This window comes from Coregonus clupeaformis, chromosome 30 (assembly GCF_020615455.1).
Source record: "Coregonus clupeaformis isolate EN_2021a chromosome 30, ASM2061545v1, whole genome shotgun sequence".
Classification (NCBI taxonomy): domain Eukaryota; kingdom Metazoa; phylum Chordata; class Actinopteri; order Salmoniformes; family Salmonidae; genus Coregonus; species Coregonus clupeaformis.
The window spans coordinates 38,396,542-38,418,662 of record NC_059221.1 but is presented as its reverse complement, the minus strand read 5'-3'; the positions used below and the strand labels follow the sequence as shown (position 1 = coordinate 38,418,662).

At 46.3% G+C, this 22,121-nt stretch overlaps 1 protein-coding gene across 1 annotated transcript; it reads left to right on the top strand.

Annotated features, from left to right (window-relative positions):
- The first annotated feature begins 58 nt into the window (after window positions 1–58).
- Window positions 59–21,650, top strand: LOC121546148 (ATP synthase F(0) complex subunit B1, mitochondrial-like). The gene is made up of 7 exons (XM_041857192.2): window positions 59–194; window positions 984–1,020; window positions 2,447–2,589; window positions 4,183–4,346; window positions 7,494–7,619; window positions 8,034–8,213; window positions 21,412–21,650. The coding sequence occupies exons 1-7, from the start codon at window positions 167–169 to the stop codon at window positions 21,487–21,489; spliced, it is 756 nt and encodes a 251-aa protein (XP_041713126.1). The 5' UTR covers window positions 59–166; the 3' UTR covers window positions 21,490–21,650.
- Window positions 21,651–22,121: the final 471 nt, after the last annotated feature.

The window sequence follows — 22,121 nt, the reverse complement described above, 5'->3', positions numbered from 1 at the left end:
CAGGACAATTTGTATGACATGGGACATACAAATCCCGTTTATAATCTCGCGATGTTTGACAAGAACGTCCCAGTTCTCCGCCATCCTTGTGAGGCGCTTTGCAGTAGAAGGGCACGAAGAGAAAGGTGGCCAGTAAACCAAAGACTTGGCACTTCTTCGTTCAACCATGCTGTCTAGAATCGTTTTCGTTTCAGGTATGCATTATCAGCGTTTCGTACGTAATATTGAGTTGAAATAGCAGTAGTAATGCCACGAAGTGTGGCTGACTTGAATGTGAAGCTGAAGGGTAAAGTCAGGAGGAGAAGGCCGCAATCACAATTGAATGAGCAACATGCTAACCAAGCAAGAACAGGCTAAATATAGCTAGCTAGCTAGTAAACGTTAAATGTTACGTGCAAAATTAGTCATTGTCCAATCTGGGTAGTTATTGCACTCAGGATTTGGAATAACTAGCTAGTTACTGTAAATGTCAAGGTAGCAGTCATTGTTTTTACGTTAGCCGGACTAGCCTCTGATCTCTGCCCTTGCTTGTTTGGAAAGGTGGCAAGCCTTCCACAGTTAACTCTGTTTGCATAGCTACTGTAACTGACAGCTGGCAACTCCTCATCGTGCAAGTTCATCATGCATGATATTGGTGTCTTGAAGTAGGTATTTGTTTGTTAACCAACTAGTTAGCTAAATATTTAGCTATGTAGTTAGCTAGGGACAATGTCGAATCCTGGACGCTAGCTAGTTTGCTAACTGTCATGGCTATTGCACTTGACAGCTGACTAACGTTGGCTAGCGAAAGCTTGTAAGTGTGCGCAGTTCGCTAGCACAGACTCTGTTTGTCCATATTATTCCCAGCCATTCTGTGCAAAATTGAGCAGCAGAGCAGACTCTTTCAAACAGCCACATGTTTCGTTGACACTTTCATTCATGACATTGAAAACATTTGTACTTGTCTTTATTTTTATTCTATTGACTGTTCTTTCCTTCTCCAGCTAATGCTGTGAAGAGCGGTGGTCCCCTCGGCGCTGGGTATGCACCTGTTAATGACTTTTAACTGGAGCTAGATTGTTTTCTCCAAATAAGCCTTGTTGCAAAACTTTTAAATGTCAGTACGCTGCGTTTCAAATAGTCAAGCAATAATCTAATTAATTCAGGATTTGTACAATTTATACCTAGACTAAATATAAGGCTTCCACAAACATAAAACCCACTCATATTGTAATTATTTTATCAAAATAGCTTAACCTGCTTTTTTTTTTTTGCATTAATCACTGATCTGGTTTTCAAGTCTGTCTATGAAAATGCCATTTTTTGTAAAAAAAATCACACAAAAAACACACAAAAAAACAGAATGATGCACAATGTACATCCACTAATAATGACCAACTTCTGGTAGCAGGCATTATAGGACATTAACACAGGTCTCAAGCACAAGCCCACATGCTAGTGAGTAGCCAGCTAATCTTTATATTTAAAGTCTAGCCAACTTGGATCTATTTGCTTGCAAACAAGGTAGAACAGTTGAACTGTTATGAATACACCCTCCTGTCTGTCTCCAACCGTTTAAACAACATAGCCTGTTCACGTTGTTCAGATGAAATGAAGTGGCCTACCTGGATAAGAATATACTTATTTCTCAGAATGTGAACCAGTTGCCAGTTCCTTATATAAATTTCTATTTTTATGCTCATTGCACATTTTATAAAACACAGACTAGACAGCAGGCACATAACAGTATGTGGCTAAAGGGATGCTAGTGCCACGGCAATGGTACACGTGACAGAAACTGAGCGTTCATTTCCCACAATCATGTTCAATTATACTCCCGTTTTTTAATAGGGCTGCTTCATTCCATGTTTTGGGAGTTGAGACATAAAAAGGTATATTTTTTAAAAAGGTTAAGTTCAAACAAATGTGCTCCTAAGAATCTTGATACAGGCATTTGGAACATCGCGCTATCCAGCCTAAGCTAGATACATCTGCTTGTTTTACATGCGTAAAATCATGGGGCGGCAGGTAGCCTAGCGGTTAAGAGCGTTGGGCCAGTAACCGAAAGGTCGCTGGTTCGAATCCCTGAGCTGGCAAGGCAGTTAACCCGGAACAACAACTGCTCCCTGGGCCACAATGACGTGGACGTCGATTTAAGACAGCCCCCCGCACCTCTCTGATTCAGAGGGGTTGGGTTAAATGCAGAACACTCATTTCAGTTGAATGCATTCAGTTGTGCAACTGACTAGGTATCCCCTTTCCCTAAATGCCAATTCACACTAGATATGTCATTTTAATGGTCCAGTAGTTTGATAGGATTTGGCAAACTAGATATTTGTTAAATATAAAAACTGAAATAAGGGTGACCAAAATTGTAATGGTGACCTTGAACTCTACATTGAAGATCTGCATGCCCATCTTCTCCATAGTTCCCACAATAAATTCTCCCTGTCCCCTGTCCTCCCAGGCTGGCCCAGCTGTCCCACCTCCACACGTCCCCTAGCAGCCAGGCCCCAGTCCCCGCTCTGCCAGAGAAAGGAGGCAAGACACGCCATGGCATCATCCCCGAGGAACTCTTCCAGCTCCTGTACCCCAAGACTGGAGTCACAGGTCAGTAGAACTTCCCCAAACCTGGAGCAACGTTCATGTAGAACAATAAAATAAATGTAGAATAAACTAATAATTTAATCTGTATTCATTACATTTCTATCTGCATAATCAACAACGTTTGCCTATTGAATGTGGCCATGAACTTTCACCCCACCTTCCTTCCTCCCCTCCATCGCTGCCTGCATTCCTTCCCTCCATCGCTGCCTGCATTCCTTCCCTCCATCGCTGCCTGCTTTCCTTCCCTCCTCCCCTCCATCGCTGCCTGCATTCCTTCCCTCCATCGCTGCCTGCTTTCCTTCCCTCCTCCCCTCCATCGCTGCCTGCTTTCCTTCCCTCCTCCCCTCCATCGCTGCCTGCTTTCCTTCCCTCCTCCCCTCCCTCGCTGCCTGCTCTCCTTCCTTCCTTCCCTCCTCCCCTCCATCGCTGCCTGCTTTCCTTCCCTCCTCCCCTCCAGCGCTGCCTGCTCTCCTTCCCTCCTCCCCTCCCTCGCTGCCTGCTCTCCTTCCCTCCATCGCTGCCTGCTCTCCTTCTCTCCTTCCCTCCATCGCTGCCTGCTCTCCTTCTCTCCTTCCCTCCAGCGCTGCCTGCTCTCCTTCCCTCCTCCCCTCCATCGCTGCCTGCTCTCCTTCCCTCCTCCCCTCCATCGCTGCCTGCTCTCCTTCCCTCCTCCCCTTCAGCGCTGCCTGCTTTCCTCCTCCCCTCCCATCTACTTTTCCCTTGACACTCGTATTTTGTTATCACCCACAGGTCCCTACATCCTGTTCTGTTATCACCCCCAAGTCCCTACATCCTGTTCTGTTATCACCCCCGGGTCCCTACATCCTGTTCTGTTATCACCCCCAGGTCCCTACATCCTGTTCTGTTATCACCCCCGGTCCCTACATCCTGTTCTGTTATCACCCCCAGGTCCCTACATCCTGTTCTGTTATCACCCCCGGTCCCTACATCCTGTTCTGTTATCACCCCCCAGGTCCCTACATCCTGTTCTGTTATCACCCCCAGGTCCCTACATCCTGTTCTGTTATCACCCCCGGTCCCTACATCCTGTTCTGTTATCACCCCTGGGTCCCTACATCCTGTTCTGTTATCACCCCCGGGTCCCTACATCCTGTTCTGTTATCACCCCCAGGTCCCTACATCCTGTTCTGTTATCACCCCCGGGTCCCTACATCCTGTTCTGTTATCACCCCCAGGTCCCTACATCCTGTTCTGTTATCACCCCCAGGTCCCTACATCCTGTTCTGTTATCACCCCCAGGTCCCTACATCCTGTTCTGTTATCACCCCCAGGTCCCTACATCCTGTTCTGTTATCACCCCCAGGTCCCTACATCCTGTTCTGTTATCACCCCCAGGTCCCTACATCCTGTTCTGTTATCACCCCCAGGTCCCTACATCCTGTTCTGCTTCTCGCTCTCTCCCCACTCACTCTCCTCTCTCTCTCCCCCCCGCTCCTCTCTCTCTCTTTCTACCTACCCTCCTCTCTCCCCACTCTCCTCGCTCTCCTCTGTCTCTCTCCCCCGCTCTTCTCTCTCTCCTCTCCTCTATAAATGATACTAAATAAACGTGGGCTTCTCCACTCCTGTTGTCTCCAGGCCCCTACATGCTGGGTGCTGGGCTACTCACATACATCCTCTCCAAGGAGATCTACATCATCAACCACGAGACCTTCGCTGCTGCCTGCATGGGTACCGTCATCATCTATGGTGTCAAGAAGTTTGGCCCCGACGTTGCTGCTTTCGCTGACAAACTGAACGAGGTGCGGAACTTGTTGTCCTTCTGAGTTTGTTTGGCCTATTTGATCATTCATTGCAGGTTTTCTTGTCATAAATCTTTGGTCTTTTGTAGTAGTTCTGGAGTGGTATTTCCCAACTCCAGTACCCCCCAGCAGTCCAACTCCAGTCCTCCAGTACCCCCAACAGCCCAACTCTGGTCCTCCAGTACCCCCCAGCAGCCCAACTCTGGTCCCCCCAACAGCCCAACTCTGGTCCTCCAGTACCCCCCAGCAGCCCAACTCTGGTCCCCCCAGCAGCCCAACTCTGGTCCCCCCAGCAGCCCAACTCTGGTCCCCCCAACAGCCCAACTCTGGTCCTCCAGTACCCCCCAGCAGTCCAACTCTGGTCCTCCAGTACCCCCCAACAGCCCAACTCTGGTCCTCCAGTACCCCCAGCAGTCCAACTCTGGTCCCCCCAACAGCCCAACTCTGGTCCTCCAGTACCCCCCAGCAGTCCAACTCCAGTCCCCCAGTACCCCCCAGCAGCCCAACTCTGGTCCCCCCAACAGCCCAACTCCAGTCCTCCAGTACCCCCAACAGTCCAACTCCAGTCCTCCAGTACCCCCAACAGTCCAACTCCAGTCCTCCAGTACCCCCAACAGTCCAACTCCAGTCCTCCAGTACCCCCCCGCAGTCCAACTCCAGTCCTCCAGTACCCCCAACAGTCCAACTCCAGTCCTCCAGTACCCCCCCGCAGTCCTCCTCCAGTACCCCCCGCAGTCCAACTCCAGTCCTCCAGTACCCCCAGCAGTCCAACTCCAGTCCTCCAGTACCCCCCAGCAGCCCAACTCCAGTCCTCCAGTACCCCCAACAGTCCAACTCCAGTCCTCCAGTACCCCCCCGCAGTCCAACTCCAGTCCTCCAGTACCCCCAACAGTCCAACTCCAGTCCTCCAGTACCCCCCCGCAGTCCAACTCCAGTCCTCCAGTACCCCCCAGCAGCCCAACTCCAGTCCTCCAGTACCCCCCCGCAGTCCAACTCCAGTCCTCCAGTACCCCCAACAGCCCAACTCCAGTCCTCCAGTACCCCCCCGCAGTCCAACTCCAGTCCTCCAGTACCCCCCCAGCAGCCCAACTCCAGTCCTCCAGTACCCCCAACAGTCCAACTCCAGTCCTCCAGTACCCCCAACAGCCCAACTCCAGTCCTCCAGTACCCCCCGCAGTCCAACTCCAGTCCTCCAGTACCCCCCCGCAGTCCAACTCCAGTCCTCCAGTACCCCCAACAGTCCAACTCCAGTCCTCCAGTACCCCCCCGCAGTCCAACTCCAGTCCTCCAGTACCCCCCGCAGTCCAACTCCAGTCCTCCAGTCCCCCCAGCAGCCCAACTCCAGTCCTCCAGTACCCCCCAGCAGCCCAACTCCAGTCCTCCAGTACCCCAACAGCCCAACTCCAGTCCTCCAGTACCCCCAACAGTCCAACTCTGGTCCTCCAGTACCCCCAACAGTCCAACTCTGGTCCTCCAGTACCCCCAACAGTCCAACTCTGGTCCTCCAGTACCCCCCAGCAGTCCAACTCTGGTCCTCCAGTACCCCCCAGCAGTCCAACTCTGGTCCTCCAGTACCCCCCAGCAGTCCAACTCTGGTCCTCCAGTACCCCCCAGCAGTCCAACTCTGGTCCTCCAGTACCCCCAGCAGTCCAACTCCAGTCCTCCAGTACCCCCAGCAGTCCAACTCTGGTCCTCCAGTACCCCCCAGCAGTCCAACTCTGGTCCTCCAGTACCCCCCAGCAGTCCAACTCTGGTCCTCCAGTACCCCCCAGCAGTCCAACTCTGGTCCTCCAGTACCCCCAGCAGTCCAACTCTGGTCCTCCAGTACCCCCCAGCAGTCCAACTCCAGTCCTCCAGTACCCCCCAGCAGTCCAACTCCAGTCCTCCAGTACCCCCCAGCAGTCCAACTCCAGTCCTCCAGTACCCCCAGCAGTCCAACTCCAGTCCTCCAGTACCCCCAGCAGTCCAACTCCAGTCCTCCAGTACCCCCAGCAGTCCAACTCCAGTCCTCCAGTACCCCCCAGCAGTCCAACTCCGGTCCTCCAGTACCCCCCAGCAGTCCAACTCCAGTCCTCCAGTACCCCCCAGCAGTCCAACTCCAGTCCTCCAGTACCCCCCAGCAGTCCAACTCCAGTCCTCCAGTACCCCCCAGCAGCCCAACTCCAGTCCCCCCAACAGCCCAACTCCAGTCCTCCAGTGTTTCTGCTCTGGAGTACTGTAAAGATGCACCATGTTAACGCACAGCCTCGTTTCTATTTAATTTTCTATTGAGGCATTTAGCTCCCCCTCCCCCCTTATTTAATGTCACCAGTCCTGAGACATTGAATATGTTATGCAAACTGTCCACCATATGCTGTTTCCCTCTGAGGCTCGTAGTCTCATAGCTGACCTATGACCCTGACCCTGACCCTCTGATGGTGGCTGTGTTCTGTTGACCCTCTGACGTTGGCTGTGTGGTTCTGACCCTCTGACGTTGGCTGTGTGGTTCTGACCCTCTGACGTTGGCTGTGTGGTTCTGACCCTCTGACGTTGGCTGTGTGGTTCTGACCCTCTGACGTTGGCTGTGTGGTTCTGACCCTCTGACTGACGTTGGCTGTGTGGTTCTGACCCTCTGACGTTGGCTGTGTGGTTCTGACCCTCTGACTGACGTTGGCTGTGTGGTTCTGACCCTCTGACGTTGGCTGTGTGGTTCTGACCCTCTGACTGACGTTGGCTGTGTGGTTCTGACCCTCTGACGTTGGCTGTGTGGTTCTGACCATCTGACGTTGGCTGTGTGGTTCTGACCATCTGACGTTGGCTGTGTGGTTCTGACCCTCTGACTGACGTTGGCTGTGTGGTTCTGACCCTCTGACGTTGGCTGTGTGGTTCTGACCATCTGACGTTGGCTGTGTGGTTCTGACCCTCTGACGTTGGCTGTGTGGTTCTGACCCTCTGACGTTGGCTGTGTGGTTCTGACGTTGGCTGTGTGGTTCTGACCCTCTGACGTTGGCTGTGTGGTTCTGACCCTCTGACGTTGGCTGTGTGGTTCTGACCCTCTGACGTTGGCTGTGTGGTTCTGACCCTCTGACGTTGGCTGTGTGGTTCTGACCCTCTGACGTTGGCTGTGTGGTTCTGACGTTGGCTGTGTGGTTCTGTGTGGTTTTGCAGGAGAAAGTTCAGAAGGCTCAGGAAGTGAAGGACCTGGCCATGAGCAGCTTGGCTCAGGCCATCCAGGATGAGAAGAAGGAACAGTGGAGGGCGGAGGGAAGACAGATGCTCTTCGACGCTAAGAGGGTGAGTTACTGACTGAGGTCTCCTGTATGTTAAAGCTGAGCTAAAGCCTAGGCTCAACCATACACACTCAAATTAGGTAAAATCAATCCAATTAAAAAGTATTTGATAGGCCTACTTAACATGGTCTTAAATCCAGGAGTAAGCTTTTTATCTAGGTCTGTTTAACCACTCCTAGGACTGGTTTTCCGGACACAGACTTAACTAAGCAGAGACTTGGATTAAAAAGCATTGTCAATGGAGAATATCTGTTATAAAGAGAGTTTAATCCGGGACTAAACTTTCTCTGGGTCTGGGGAAACCAGACCCTAATGTCTTGGTTTGATTTTTAGCATGAGATGGTGTACTCATGTCTTCTCCTGTCCTCCTCTTCTCCGTTCTTCTTCCTCCTCTTCCTCCGCACACACGCCACCTCAGAACAACGTGGCCATGCTGCTGGAGACCAACCGCAGGGAGAGGGTCCACATGGTGACCAACGAGGTGAAGAAGAGGCTGGACTACCAGATCGGCCTGCAGACCCTCCACCGCCGCATGGAGCAGGAACACATGGTTAACTGGGTGGAGAAGAACGTTGTCACCAGCATCACCCCCCAGCAGGTGGGTTAGGGATGGGAGACCGATGGGGAACATTATGTATTTGACTGGAGTATATAGTCAGTATGGAGATGGGAGATGGAAGGTGTATATATATACAATAGTGTATATAGTCAGTATAGAAGGGTATGTCTATATACAGCTCTGGAAAAAATTAAGAGACCACTGCAAAAATATATGTTTCTCTGGTTTTACTATTTATAGGTATGTGTTTGGGTGAAATTTAAAATTTTGTTTTATTCTATAAACTACTGACAACATTTCTCCCAAATTCCAAATAAAAATATTGTCATTTAGAGCATTTATTTGCAGAAAATGACAACTGGTCAAAATAACAAAAAAGATGCAGTGTTGTCAGACCTCGAATAATGCAAAGAAAATAAGTTAATGTTAATTTTTAAACAACACAATACTAATGTTTTAACTTAGGAAGAGTTCAGAAATCAATATTTGGTGGAATAACCCTGATATTCAATCATAGCTTTCATGCATCTTGGCATGCTCTCCACCAGTCTTTCACATTGATGTTGGGTGACTTTATGCCACTCCTGGGGCCAAAATTCAAGCAGCTCGGCTTTGTTTGATGGCTTGTGACCATCCATCTTCCTCTTGATCACATTCCAGAAGTTTTCAATGGGGTTCTGGTCTGGAGATTTTATTTATTTTTATTTCACCTTTATTTAACCAGGTAAGCCAGTTGAGAACAGGTTCTCATTTACAACTGCGACCTGGCCAAGATAAAGCAAAGCAGTGCAATAAAAACAACACAGAGTTACATATGGGGTAAAAAACATAAAGTCAAAAATACAACAAAATATATATACAGTGTGTGCAAATGTAGCAAGTTATGGAGGTAAGGCAATAAATAGGCTATAGTGCAGAATAATTACAATAGTATTAACACTGGAATGCTAGATGTGCAAGAGATTATGTGCAAATAGAGATACTGGGGTGCAGAAGAGCAAAATAAATAACAATATAGGGATGAGGTAGTTGGGTGGGCTAATTTCAGATGGGCTGTGTACAGGTGCAGTGATCGGTAAGGTGCTCTGACAACTGATGCTTAAAGTTATTGAGGGAGATAAGAGTCTCCAGCTTCAGAGATTTTTGCAATTCGTTCCAGTCATTGGCAGCAGAGAACTGGAAGGAATGGCGGCCAAAGGAGGTGTTGGCTTTGGGAATGACCAGTGAGATATACCTGCTGGAGCGCAGACTACGGGTGGGTGCTGCTATGGTGACCAATGAGCTAAGATAAGGCGGGGATTTGCCTAGCAGTGATTTATAGATGGCCTGGAGCCAGTGGGTTTGACGACGAACATGTAGTGAGGACCAGCCAACAAGAGCGTACAGGTCACAGTGGTGGGTAGTGTATGGGGCTTTGGAGACAAAACGGATGGCACTGTGATAGACTACATCCAATTTGCTGAGTAGAGTGTTGGAGGCTATTTTGTAAATGACATCGCCGAAGTCAAGGATCGGTAGGATAGTCAGTTTTACGAGGGCATGTTTGGCAGCATGAGTGAAGGAGGCTTTGTTGCGAAATAGGAAGCCGATTCTAGATTTAACTTTGGATTGGAGATTCTTTATGTGAGTCTGGAAGTTGAGTTTACAGTCTAACCAGACACCTAGGTATTTGTAGTTGTCCACATACTCTAGGTCAGACCCGTCGAGAGTGGTGATTCTAGTCGGGTGGGCGGGTGCCAGCAGCGTTCGATTGAAAAGCATGCATTTAGTTTTACTAGTGTTTAAGAGCAGTTGGAGGCTACTGAAGGATTGTTGTATGGCATTGAAGCTCGTTTGTGGAGGTTTGTTAACACAGTGTCCAATGAAGGGCCAGATGTATACAAAATGGTGTCGTCTGCGTAGAGGTGGATCTGAGAGTCACCAGCAGCAAGAGCGACATCATTGATATACACGGAGAAAAGTGTCGGCCCAAGAATTGAACCCTGTGGCACCCCCATAGAGACTGCCATAGGTCCAGACAACAGGCCCTCCGATTTGACACACTGAACTCTATCTGAGAAGTAGTTGGTGAACCAGGCGAGGCAGTCTTTTGAGAAACCAAGGCTATTTAGTCTGCCAATAAGAATGCGGTGGTTGACAGAGTCGAAAGCCTTGGCCAGGTCGATGAAGACGGCTGCACAGTACTGTCTATTATCAATCGCGGTTATAATATCGTTTAGGACCTTGAGCGTGGCTGAAGTGCACCCGTGACCAGCTCGGAATCCGGATTGCATAGCGGAGAAGGTACGGTGGTATTCGAAATGGTCGGTGATCTGTTTGTTAACTTGGCTTTCAAATACTTTCGAAAGGCAGGGCAGGATGGATATAGGTCTGTAGCAGTTTGGATCTAGAGTGTCACCCCCTTTGAAGAGGGGGATGACCGCGGCAGCTTTCCAATCTCTGGGGATCTCAGACGTTATGAAAGAGAGGTTGAACAGACTGGTAATAGGGGTTGCGACAATTTCGGCGGCTAGTTTTAGAAAGAAAGGGTCCAGATTGTCTAGCCCAGCTGATTTGTAGGGGTCCAGATTTTGCAGCGCTTTCAAAACATCAGCTGTCTGAATTTGTGTGAAGGAGAAGCGGGGGGGCATGGGCAAGTTGCAGCAGAGGGTGCAGAGTTGGTGGCCGGGTTAGTGGTAGCCAGATGGAAAGCATGGCCAGCTGTAGCAAAATGCTTGTTGAAATTCTCGATTATTGTAGATTTATCGGTGGTGATAGTGTTTCCTAGCCTCAGTGCAGTGGGCAGCTGGGAGGAAGTGCTCTTATTCTCCATGGACTTTACAGTGTCCCAAAACTTTTTGGAGTTAGTGCTACAGGATGCAAATTTCTGTTTGAAAAAGTTAGCCTTTGCTTTCCTGACTGCTTGTGTATATTGGTTCCTAACTTCCCTGAAAAGTTGCATATCGCGGGGGCTATTCGATGCTAATGCTGTACGCCACAGGATGTTTTTGTGCTGGTCAAGGGCAGTCAAGTCTGAGGAGAACCAGGGTCTATATCGGTTCTTAGTTCTGTATTTTTTGAATGGGGCATGTTTATTTAGGATTGAGAGGAAATTACTTTTAAAGAACAACCAGGCATCCTCTACTGACGGAATGAGATCTATATCCATCCAGGATACCTGGGCCAGGTCAATTAGGAAGGCCTGCTCGCTAAAGTGTTTTAGGGACCGTTTGACAGTGATGAGGGGTGGTCGTTTGACCGCGGACCCGTTACGGACGCAGGCAATAAGGCAGTGATCGCTGAGATCCTGGTTGAAGACAGCTGAGGTGTATTTAGAGGGTATGTTAGTCAGGATGATATCTATGAGGGTACCCATGTTTACGGATTTAGGGTTGTACCTGGTAGGTTCGTTGATAATTTGCGTGAGGTTGAGGGCATCTAGCTTGGATTGTAGGATGGCTGGGGTATTAAGCATATCCCAATTTAGGTCACCAAGCAGTACAAACTGAGGATAAATGGGGGGCAATCAATTCACATATGGTGTCCAGGGCACAGCTGGGGGCTGAGGGGGGTCTGTAGCAAGCGGCAACAGTGAGAGACTTATTTCTGGAAAGGTGGATTTTTAGAAGTAGAAGCTCAAACTGTTTGGGCACAGACCTGGATAGTATGATAGAGCTCTGCAGGCTATCTCTACAGTAGATTGCAACTCCACCCCCTTTGGCAGTTCTATCTAGATGGAAAATGTTATAGTTGGGGATGGAAATTTCAGAATTTTTGGTGGCCTTCCTGAGCCAGGATTCAGACACTGCTAGAACATCAGGGTTGGCAGAGTGTGCTAACGCAGTGAATAACTCAAACTTAGGAAGTAGACTTCTGATATTTATGTGCAAGAAACCAAGACTTTTGCGATTACAGAAGTCATCAAATGATAGCGCCTGGGGAGTAGGAGTGATACTGAGGGCTGCAGGGCCTGGGTTAGCCTCTACATCACCAGAGGAACAGAGGAGGACTAGAATAAGGATACAGCTAAAGGCTTTAAGAACTGGTCTTCTAGTGCGTTGGGTACATAGAATAAAGGGGGCAGATTTCCGGGTGTTATAGAAAAGATTCAGGGCATTATGTACAGACAAGGATATTGAAGGATATGAGTAAAGTGGAGGTAAACCTAAGCGTTGGGTAACAATGAAAGAGAGAGCATCGCTGGAGGCATCAATTGAGTCGGTCTCCGCGTGTATAGGGGGAGGGGCAAAGGAGCTATCTAAGGCAGGTTTAGCTAGGCTGGGGGGTCTACAGTGATATAGTACAATTAGGAATAACCGAAACAACAATAAACTAACCATGTTTGGGCTGAGGCTAAACATAAACAGGATGTAGTACCGTAAAAAGGAACAGTCCAGCAGACATCAGCTGTATAGCTGAGTTATCATAAGGTCCGGTGGTAAAGCACTAGTGAGTAAGAGGCCACGGCTAGCGTGTGCTAGCGGGCCGGGGCTAGCAGATGGATGGAATCTTCGTGGTTAACGTCGTAACCACATCAGACGATTTCGTCGGCAGACCAGTCGTGTAGGATCGGCGAGGCTCCGTGTCAACACTAGGTGGTCCCGTCCGGTTGACAGAGAGGTAGATAGCCGGGAGATGGGCCTAGCTCAGGATGATTAGCCAGACCACAGCGTCCGTTTTGTTGTAGCTAGCTGGTAGCGATGAATCCGGAGTTAAAGGTCCAGTGATTCCGGCGGAAAAACTGATATGTTCTGGGTCGATAACGCGCTGTGCAGACTGGCCGAATATCCGGTGATTAATGTCCAGTGATTAAAATTAATCCCGCAGAAAAAAAATAAAATAATCCAATGTTCTGGGTGAAATACCGCTAGCTGTGGCTAATAGCAAGTAGCTGGCTAGCTAGTTTCAACTGGAGATTCTAGATTCTAGATAAAGGTAAGTCAATAATAGAATCCGTTCCACATTGAGTGAGGCGGGTTGCAGGAAAGTATATTTTGTAGAAGGATGAAAAGTCTGATAGGGAAATATGTACAAAAAATACAGAAAAACAGGGTATTTACAGGCTATTTACAGACATACGATAAAAACACAACTGCACTACTACGCCATCTTGGATTAACATGATTGGGCATTGAATGCTCCTGAGTGGCCTAGTTACAGTATCGACTTAAATCGACTTGATGATCTATGTCAAGACTTGAAAATGGTTGTCTAGCAATTATCAACAACCAACTTGACAGAGTTTGAAGAATTAAAAAAAGAATAATGTGCAAATATTGTGCAATCCAGGTGTTCAAAGCTCTTCGAGACTTTCGACTCACAGCTGTAATCGGTGCCAAAGTTGATTCTAACATGCATTGACGTATATGAATGAGATATTTCTGTATTTCATTTTCAATAAATTTGCTAAACATTTTTAAAATGTGTTTTCACTGTCATTATGGGGGATTGTGTGTAGATGGGTGAGATTATTACTTATTTTTTTCATCCATTTTGAATTCAGGCTGTAACACAACAAAATGTGGAATAAGTCAAGGGGTATGAACACTTTCTGAAGGTCTCTAGTGCCCAAACGCCTTTTTTTTTTTTTACATGGGAAGCGCCATTGAGGACTTTCACCATTTTTAAGTAGTCAACTGGGTGGGACTTCCTGTGGGTTTAGGAAGGATCACATCATTCCATCCAGGTCACCAGGATGGATCAGCCAATTAATTATACTCGTGGGGTTATATGGTGGGGTTGGAAAGTAATAAAGGGAAATATATATTTTTTAAAGGATATGTGTATGTATTTATATGTATGTACACTACCGTTCAAAAGTTTGGGGTCACTTAGACATTTCCTTGTTTTCCATGAAAACATACATTAAATGAGTTTGAATAGGAAAATAGCAAAATGCATAGGAAATGTAGTCATTGACATGGTTAGAAATTATGATTTTTAATAGAAATAATAATTGTGTCCTTCAAACTTTGCTTTCGTCAAATAATCCCCATTTGCAGCAATTACAGCCTTGCAGACCTTTGGCATTCTAGTTGTCAATTTGTTGAGTTAATCTGAAGAGATTTCACCCCATGCTTCCTGAAGCACCTCCCACAAGTTGGATTGGCTTGATGGGCACTTCTTACGTACCATACGGTCAAGCTGCTCCCACTACAGCTCAATAGGGTTGAGATCTGGTGACTGTGCTGGCCACTCCATTATAGACCAGCTGACTGCTTCTTCCCTAAATAGTTATTGCATAGTTTGGAGCTGTGCTTTGGGTCATTGTCCTGTTGTAGGAGGAAATTGGCTCCAATCAAGCGCCGTCCACAGGGTATGGCGTTGCAAAATGGAGTGATAGCCTTCCTTCTTCAAGATCCCTTTTACCCTGTACAAATCTCCCACTTTACCACCACCAAAGCACCCCCAGACCATCACATTGCCTCCACCATGCTTGACAGATGGCATCAAGCACTCCTCCAGCATCTTTTCATTTTGTCTGCATCTCACAAATGTTCTTCTTTGTGATCCGAACCCCTCAAACTTCGATTCGTCTGTCCATAACACTTTTTTCCAATCTTCCTCTGTCCAGTGCCTGTGTTCTTCTGCCCATCTTAATCTTTTATTTTTATTGGCCAGTCTGAGATATGGCTTTTTCTTTGTAACTCTGCCTAGAAGTTTAGCATCCTGGAGTCGCCTCTTCACTGTTGACATTGAGACTGGTGTTTTGCGGGTACTATTTAATGAAGCTGCCAGTTGAGGACCTGTGAGGCGTCTCTCATGTATTTGTCCTCTTGCTCAGTTGTGCACCGGGGCCTCCGCCGCCTCTTTCTATTCTGGTTAGAGCCAGTTTGCGCTGTTCTGTGAAGGGAGTAGTACACAGCGTTGTACGAGATCTTCAGTTTCTTGCCAATTTCTCGCATGGAATAGTCTTCATTTCTCAGAACAAGAATAGACTGACGAGTTTCAGAAGAAAGTTCTTTGTTCTGGCCATTTTGAGCCTGTAATCGAACCCACAATTGCTGATGCTCCAGATACTGAACTAGTCTCAAGAAAGCCAGTTTTATTGCTTCTTTAATCAGCACAACAGTTTTCAGCTGTGCTAACATAATTGCAAAAGGGTTTTGATCAATTAGCCTGATCAATTAGCCTTTTAAAATGATAAACTTGGATTAGCAAACACAACGTGCCATTGGAACACAGGACTGATGGTTGCTGATAATGGGCCTCTGTACGCCTATGTAGATATTCCAGTAAAAATCAGCCGTTTCCAGCTACAATAGCCATTTACAACATTAACAATGTCTACACTGTATTTCTGATCAATTTGATGTTATTTTAATGGACCAGAAATAAGTGACCCCAAACTTTTATACGGTAGTGTCTGTGTGTGTGTGTGTGTGGTGTGTTATATATATATATATATATATATATATATATATATATATATATATATATATATATATATATATATATATATATATACACATACATACAGTGAGGGGAAAAAAGTATTTGATCCCCTGCTGATTTTGTACGTTTGCCCACTGACAAAGACATGATCAGTCTATAATTTTAATGGTAGGTTCATTTGAACAGTGAGAGACAGAATAACAACAACAAAAATCCAGAAAAACGTATGTCAAAAATGTTATAAATTGATTTGCATTTTAATGAGGGAAATAAGTATTTGACCCCATCTCAATCAGAAAGATTTCTGGCTCCCAGGTGTCTTTTATACAGGTAACGAGCTGAGATTAGGAGCACACTCTTAAAGGGAGTGCTCCTAATCTCAGTTTGTTACCTGTATAAAAGACACCTGTCCACAGAAGCAATCAATCAATCAGATTCCAAACTCTCCACCATGGCCAAGACCAAAGAGCTCTCCAAGGATGTCAGGGACAAGATTGTAGACCTACACAAGGCTGGAATGGGCTACAAGACCATCGCCAAGCAGTTTGGTGAGAAGGTGACAACAGTTGGTGCGATTATTCGCAAATGGAAGAAACACAGAAGAACTGTCAATCTCCCTCGGCCTGGGGCTCCATGCAAGATCTCACCTTGTGGAGTTGCAATGATCATGAGAACAGTGAGGAATCAGCCCAGAACTACACGGGAGGATCTTGTCAATGATCTCAAGGCAGCTGGGACCATAGTCACCAAGAAAACAATTGGTAACACACTACACCGTGAAGGACTGAAATCCTGCAGCGCCCGCAAGGTCTCCCTGCTCAAGAAAGCACATATACAGGGCCATCTGAAGTTTGCCAATGAACATCTGAATGATTCAGAGGAGAACTGGGTGAAAGTGTTGTGGTCAGATGAGACCACAATCGAGCTCTTTGCCATCAACTCAACTCGCCGTGGAGGAATGCTGCCTATGACCCCAAGAACACCATCCCCACCATCAAACATGGAGGTGGAAACATTATGCTTTGGGGGTGTTTTTCTGCTAAGGGGACAGGACAACTTCACCGCATCAAAGGGACGATGGACGGGGCCATGTACCGTCAAATCTTGGGTGAGAACCTCCTTTCCTCAGCCAGGGCATTGAAAATGGGTTGTGGATGGGTATTCCAGCATGACAATGACCCAAAACACACGGCCAAGGCAACAAAGGAGTGGCTCAAGAAGAAGCACATTAAGGTCCTGGAGTGGCCTAGCCAGTCTCCAGACCTTAATCTCATAGAAAATCTGTGGAGGGAGCTCAAGGTTCGAGTTGCCAAACATCAGCCTCGAAACCTTAATGACTTGGAGAAGATCTGCAAAGAGGAGTGGGACAAAATCCCTCCTGAGATGTGTGCAAACCTGGTGGCCAACTACAAGAAACATCTGACCTCTATGATTGCCAACAAGGGTTTTGCCACCAAGTACTAAGTCATGTTTTGCAGAGGGGTCAAATACTCATTTCCCTGATTAAAATGCAAATCAACTTATAACATTTTTGACATGCATTTTTCTGTTTTTTTTTTGTTATTCTGTCTCTCACTGTTCAAATAAACCTACCATTAAAATTTTAGACTGATCATGTCTTTGTCAGTGGGCAAACGTACAAAATCAGCAGGGGATCAAATACTTTTTTTCTCACTGTGTGTATATATATATATAGATATATAGATATATAAATATATACTGTATATATACAGCTCTGGAAATAATTAAGAGACCACTGAAAAAATATAAGTTTCTCTGGTTTTACTATTTATAGGTATGTGTTTGGGTGAAATTAACATTTTTGTTTTATTCTATAAACTACTGACAACATTTCTCCCAAATTCCAAATAAAAATATTGTCATTTAGAGAATTTATTTGCAGAAAATGACAACTGGTCAAAATAACAAAAAAAATGCAGTGTTGTCAGACCTCGAATAATGCAAAGAAAATAAGTTCATGTTCATTTTTAAACAACACAATACTAATGTTTTAACTAAGGAAGAGTTCAGAAATCAATATTTGGTGGAATAACCCTGATTTTCAATCACAGCTTTCATGCGTCTTGGCATGCTCTCCACCAGTCTTTCACAATGATGTTGGATGACTTCATGCCACTCCTGGCGCAAAATTTTAAGCAGCTCGGCTTTGTTTGATGGCTTGTGACCATCCATCTTCCTCTTGATCACATTCCAGAAGTTTTCAATGGGGTTCAGGTCTGGAGATTGGGCTGGCCATGACAGGGTCTTGATCTGGTGGTCCTCCATCCACACCTTGATTGACCTGGCTGTGTGGCATGGCGCATTGTCCTGCTGGAAAATCCTCAGAGTTGGGGAACAATGTCAGAGCAAAAGGAAGCAAGTTTTCTTCCAGGACAACCTTGTACGTGGCTTGATTCATGCATCCTTCACAAAGACAAATCTGCCCGATTCCAGTCTTGCTGAAGCACCCCCAGATCATCACCGGTCCTCCACCAAATTTCACAGTGGGTGAGAGACACTGTGGCTTGTAGGCCTCTCCAGGTCTCCGTCTAACCATTAGACGACCAGGTGTTGGGCAAAGCTGAAAATTGGACTCATCAGAGAAGATTACCTTACTCCAGTCCTCTACGGTCCATCCTTATGGTCTTTTGCAAACCTCAGCCTGGCTCTTCTTTGCTTCTCATTGATGAGGGGCTTTTTTCTAGCTTTGCACGACTTCAGCCCTGCCCCTAGGAGCCTGTTTCGAACCGTCCTCGCCGTGCACTTCACCCCAGCTGCCGTTTGCCATTCTTTTTGTAGGTCACTTGATCATCCTACGGTTGTTGAGTGACATTCTGGTCAGTAGAGTTGTTTTCGCCCTCTGCCGGTCTGTAGCTTTGTTGTCCCCAATGTCTGCTGCTTGACCTCGTTCTTATGAACCGCTATCTTTGAAATTTTAAGGATGGAAGCAACCTGACGCTCACTGTATCCCTCTGCCAGTAAAGCCAGAATTGAACCCTTTTCCTCACTCAACTATCCTTTTCAACTGTTTTGGCATGGTCAATAGTTATTTTTTGATTAATATTACTTTTGAGGTACTATTAGCACTGTTTTTGCCATCCAGCTGGTCCTATTGCAAGAGGATAGTGATGACCACAGCAGTGGTTTTTATACTTTTCCTCGTTAAATAAGATTTGGTTCATGTGATCACCTAATCAGTACCTAATTCAGTAGAATGAGGTGTGCCTGTGTTGGAATTCAACAGACACTGGAATGGAATGGCTGTCATACATGTAGAGATGCTGATTTTAAGAAACATTTGCAGTGGTCTCTTAATTTTTTCCAGAGCTGTATATAGTCAGGATAGAAGGGTAGGTCTATATATATAGTCAGGAGAGAAGGTCTGGCTACACTGCTCAAAAAAATAAAGGGAACACTTAAACTAATCTCCCGAGTGGCGCAGTGGTCTAAGGCACTGCATCGCAGTGCTAGCTGTGCCATTAGAGATCCTGGTTCGAATCTAGGCTCTGTCGTAGCTGGCCGTGACCGGGAGAACCATGGGGTGGCGCATAATTGGCCCAGCGTCGTCCAGGGTAGGGGAGGCAATGGCCGGCAGGGATGTAGCTCAGTTGGTAGGTCATGGCGTTTGCAACGCCAGGGTTGTGGGTTCGATTCCCACGGGGGGCCAGTATGAAAAAAATAAAAAATAAAATACAAACAAAAAAATAAAAATAATATATGCACTCACTAACTGTAAGTCGCTCTGGATAAGAGCGTCTGCTAAATGACAAAAATGTAAAATGTTAAAATGTTAAACAACACAATGTAACTCCAAGTCAATCACACTTCTGTGAAATCAAACTGTCCACTTAGGAAGCAACACTGATTGACAATACATTTCACATGCTGTTGTGCAAATGGAATAGACAACAGGTGGAAATTATAGGCAATTAGCAAGACACCCCCAATAAAGGACTGGTTTTGCAGGTGGTGACCACAGACCACTTCTCAGTTCCTATGCTTCCTGGCTGATGTTTTGGTCACTTTTGAATGCTGGCGGTGCTTTCACTCTAGTGGTAGCATGAGACGGAGTCTACAACCCACACAAGTGGCTCAGGTAGTGCAGCTCATCCAGGATGGCACATCAATGCGAGCTGTGGCAAGAAGGTTTGCTATGTCTGTCAGCGTAGTGTCCAGAGCATGGAGGCGCTACCAGGAGACAGGCCAGTACATCAGGAGACGTGGAGGAGGCCGTAGGAGGGCAACAACCCAGCAGCAGGACCACTACCTCCGCCTTTGTGCAAGGAGGAGCAGGAGGAGCACTGCCAGAGCCCTGCAAAATGACCTCCAGCAGGCCACAAATGTGCATGTGTCTGCTCAAACGGTCAGAAACAGACTCCATTAGGGTGGTATGAGGGCCCGACGTCCACAGGTGGGGGATGTGCTTACAGCCCAACACCGTGCAGGACGTTTGGCATTTGCCAGAGAACACTTCCTGTTGGAAGGTGAACCTTCGCCCCAGTCTGAGGTCCTGAGCACTCTGGAGCAGGTTTTCATCATGGATCTCTCTGTACTTTGCTCCGTTTATCTTTCCCTTGATCGTGACTAGTCTCCCAGTCCCTGCTGCTGAAAAACATCCCCACAGTAGGGATGGTGCCAGGTTTCCTCCAGAAGTGACGCTTGGCATTCAGCCCAAAGAGTTCAATGTTGGTTTCATCTGACCAGAAAATCTTGTTTCTCATGGTAACACACACACACACACACAGTTGCAAATACATTTAGGTTGGAGTCATTAAAACTCGTTTTTCAACCACTCCACAAATTTCTTGTTAACCAACTATAGTTTTGGCAAGTCGGTTAGGACATCTACTTTGTGTATGACACAAGTAATTTTTTCAACAATTGTTTACAGACAGATTATTTCACTTATAATTAACTGTATCACAATTCCACTGGGTCAGAAGTTTACATACACTAAGTTGACCGTGCCTTTAAACAGCTTGGAAAATTCCAGAAATTGATGTCATGGCTGTAGAAGCTTCTGATAGTCTAATTGACATAATTTGAGTCAATTGGAGGTGTACCTGTGGATGTAATTCAAGGCCTACCTTCAAACTCAGTGCCTCTTTGCTTGACATCATGGGAAAATCAAAATGAATCAGCCAAGACCTCAGAAAAAAAAATGTAGACCTCCACTAGTCTGGTTCATCCTTGGGAGCAATTTCCAAACGCCTGAAGGTACCACGTTCATCTGTACAAACAATAGTACGCAATAGTAATCATTTTCTTCTGTTGGGTTTTTAATGACTGCTACCCTGGGTTCTCTTCAAATGCTTGAGCAATACCAACAATGGAATAATCACACACATATTTGACACGACACCCCAGTCAGGGTCGAACAAACAAGTATTCTGAAGAAGCTATGCTCTTTGAACCTAGGTCTGGCTACCACGTAGCAGCTCTACCAGCCGTTGTGTACACAAACACAACTGGAGACTGTGTAAGTCTCTCTCTGGATAAGAGCGGCTGCTAAATGACTAAAATGAGACAAATGCCATAAATCCAAAACTTTCCTGCACGTGGTATTGAAATACTGCTCTTCAGAATACTGCGGTGTGACTTAATGATTTTCCCAGGGGTGGTGGGTCAGAGTCATGCTGTGTATAAACTCTCCACTAGAGGTCCTGCCATGTTTTCTGTACGTAGCTTGTGAACTCTGCCTGCCATTTGCTTGTGTTTTGCAGTATTGATGGCCAATAGAATTTACAGCTCAAATTTCTGCAATATGCTTGATTTTTTTTCCCCTTGATTTCTTTGACCCTTGACCTTTTGTCATGCCTTGCTGTCTGACTAACCCTGTTGGTTCGTTTTTTTTGTGTTTCAGGAGATGGCGAGTATTGCCAAGTGCATCACAGACCTGAAGGTGTTGGCTAAAGTCCAGCAGGCAAAGGCTACTGCGTAACTCACTACATGTACTGTCTAGACACACTCTCCTGAACCCCAACTCGTTGATGCCCACTTTTCATTGCAAATAAACTATTTCCTCTTTAACGATATGGTCTGTCCATATGTGTATATACACGTCAACTGATCATAAAATAAAAGGTTCATTTTGTTCACTAATCTTCTAGTTTGGTGTTGTTCTTAACCACAGATGGAGAATGTTACAATCGTCATAGAAGCTGTTTGTTTTCAATATGTACTGCGTAATTATTGTTACATTTATTCTCAAATCAAAACATTTGATAGTGATACTGGTGTGGATTCTGGTTCAACTTTAGCCAATGGACCATGACTAACTTTGACTAGGCCCGGTGTCATATTGTGCTGGAGAATTGCATAAGAGGTTTGAGTTGAGTTTTGTGATGCACTTCGATCAACAGGATCTAATTACCAGGCGTTCCCAAACCTTTGGACTCATAACGTAGAAAACTTTTCATCAAGCCTTAACGACCCATCTAGATACTCGGGTGAAGTCCCAAATGGCACCATATTCCCTATGTAGTGCACTACTTTTGACCAGTGTCTATAGGGATCTGATCGAATGTAGTGCACTATATAGGGAAGATGGTGCCATTTGGGATATACACTAGC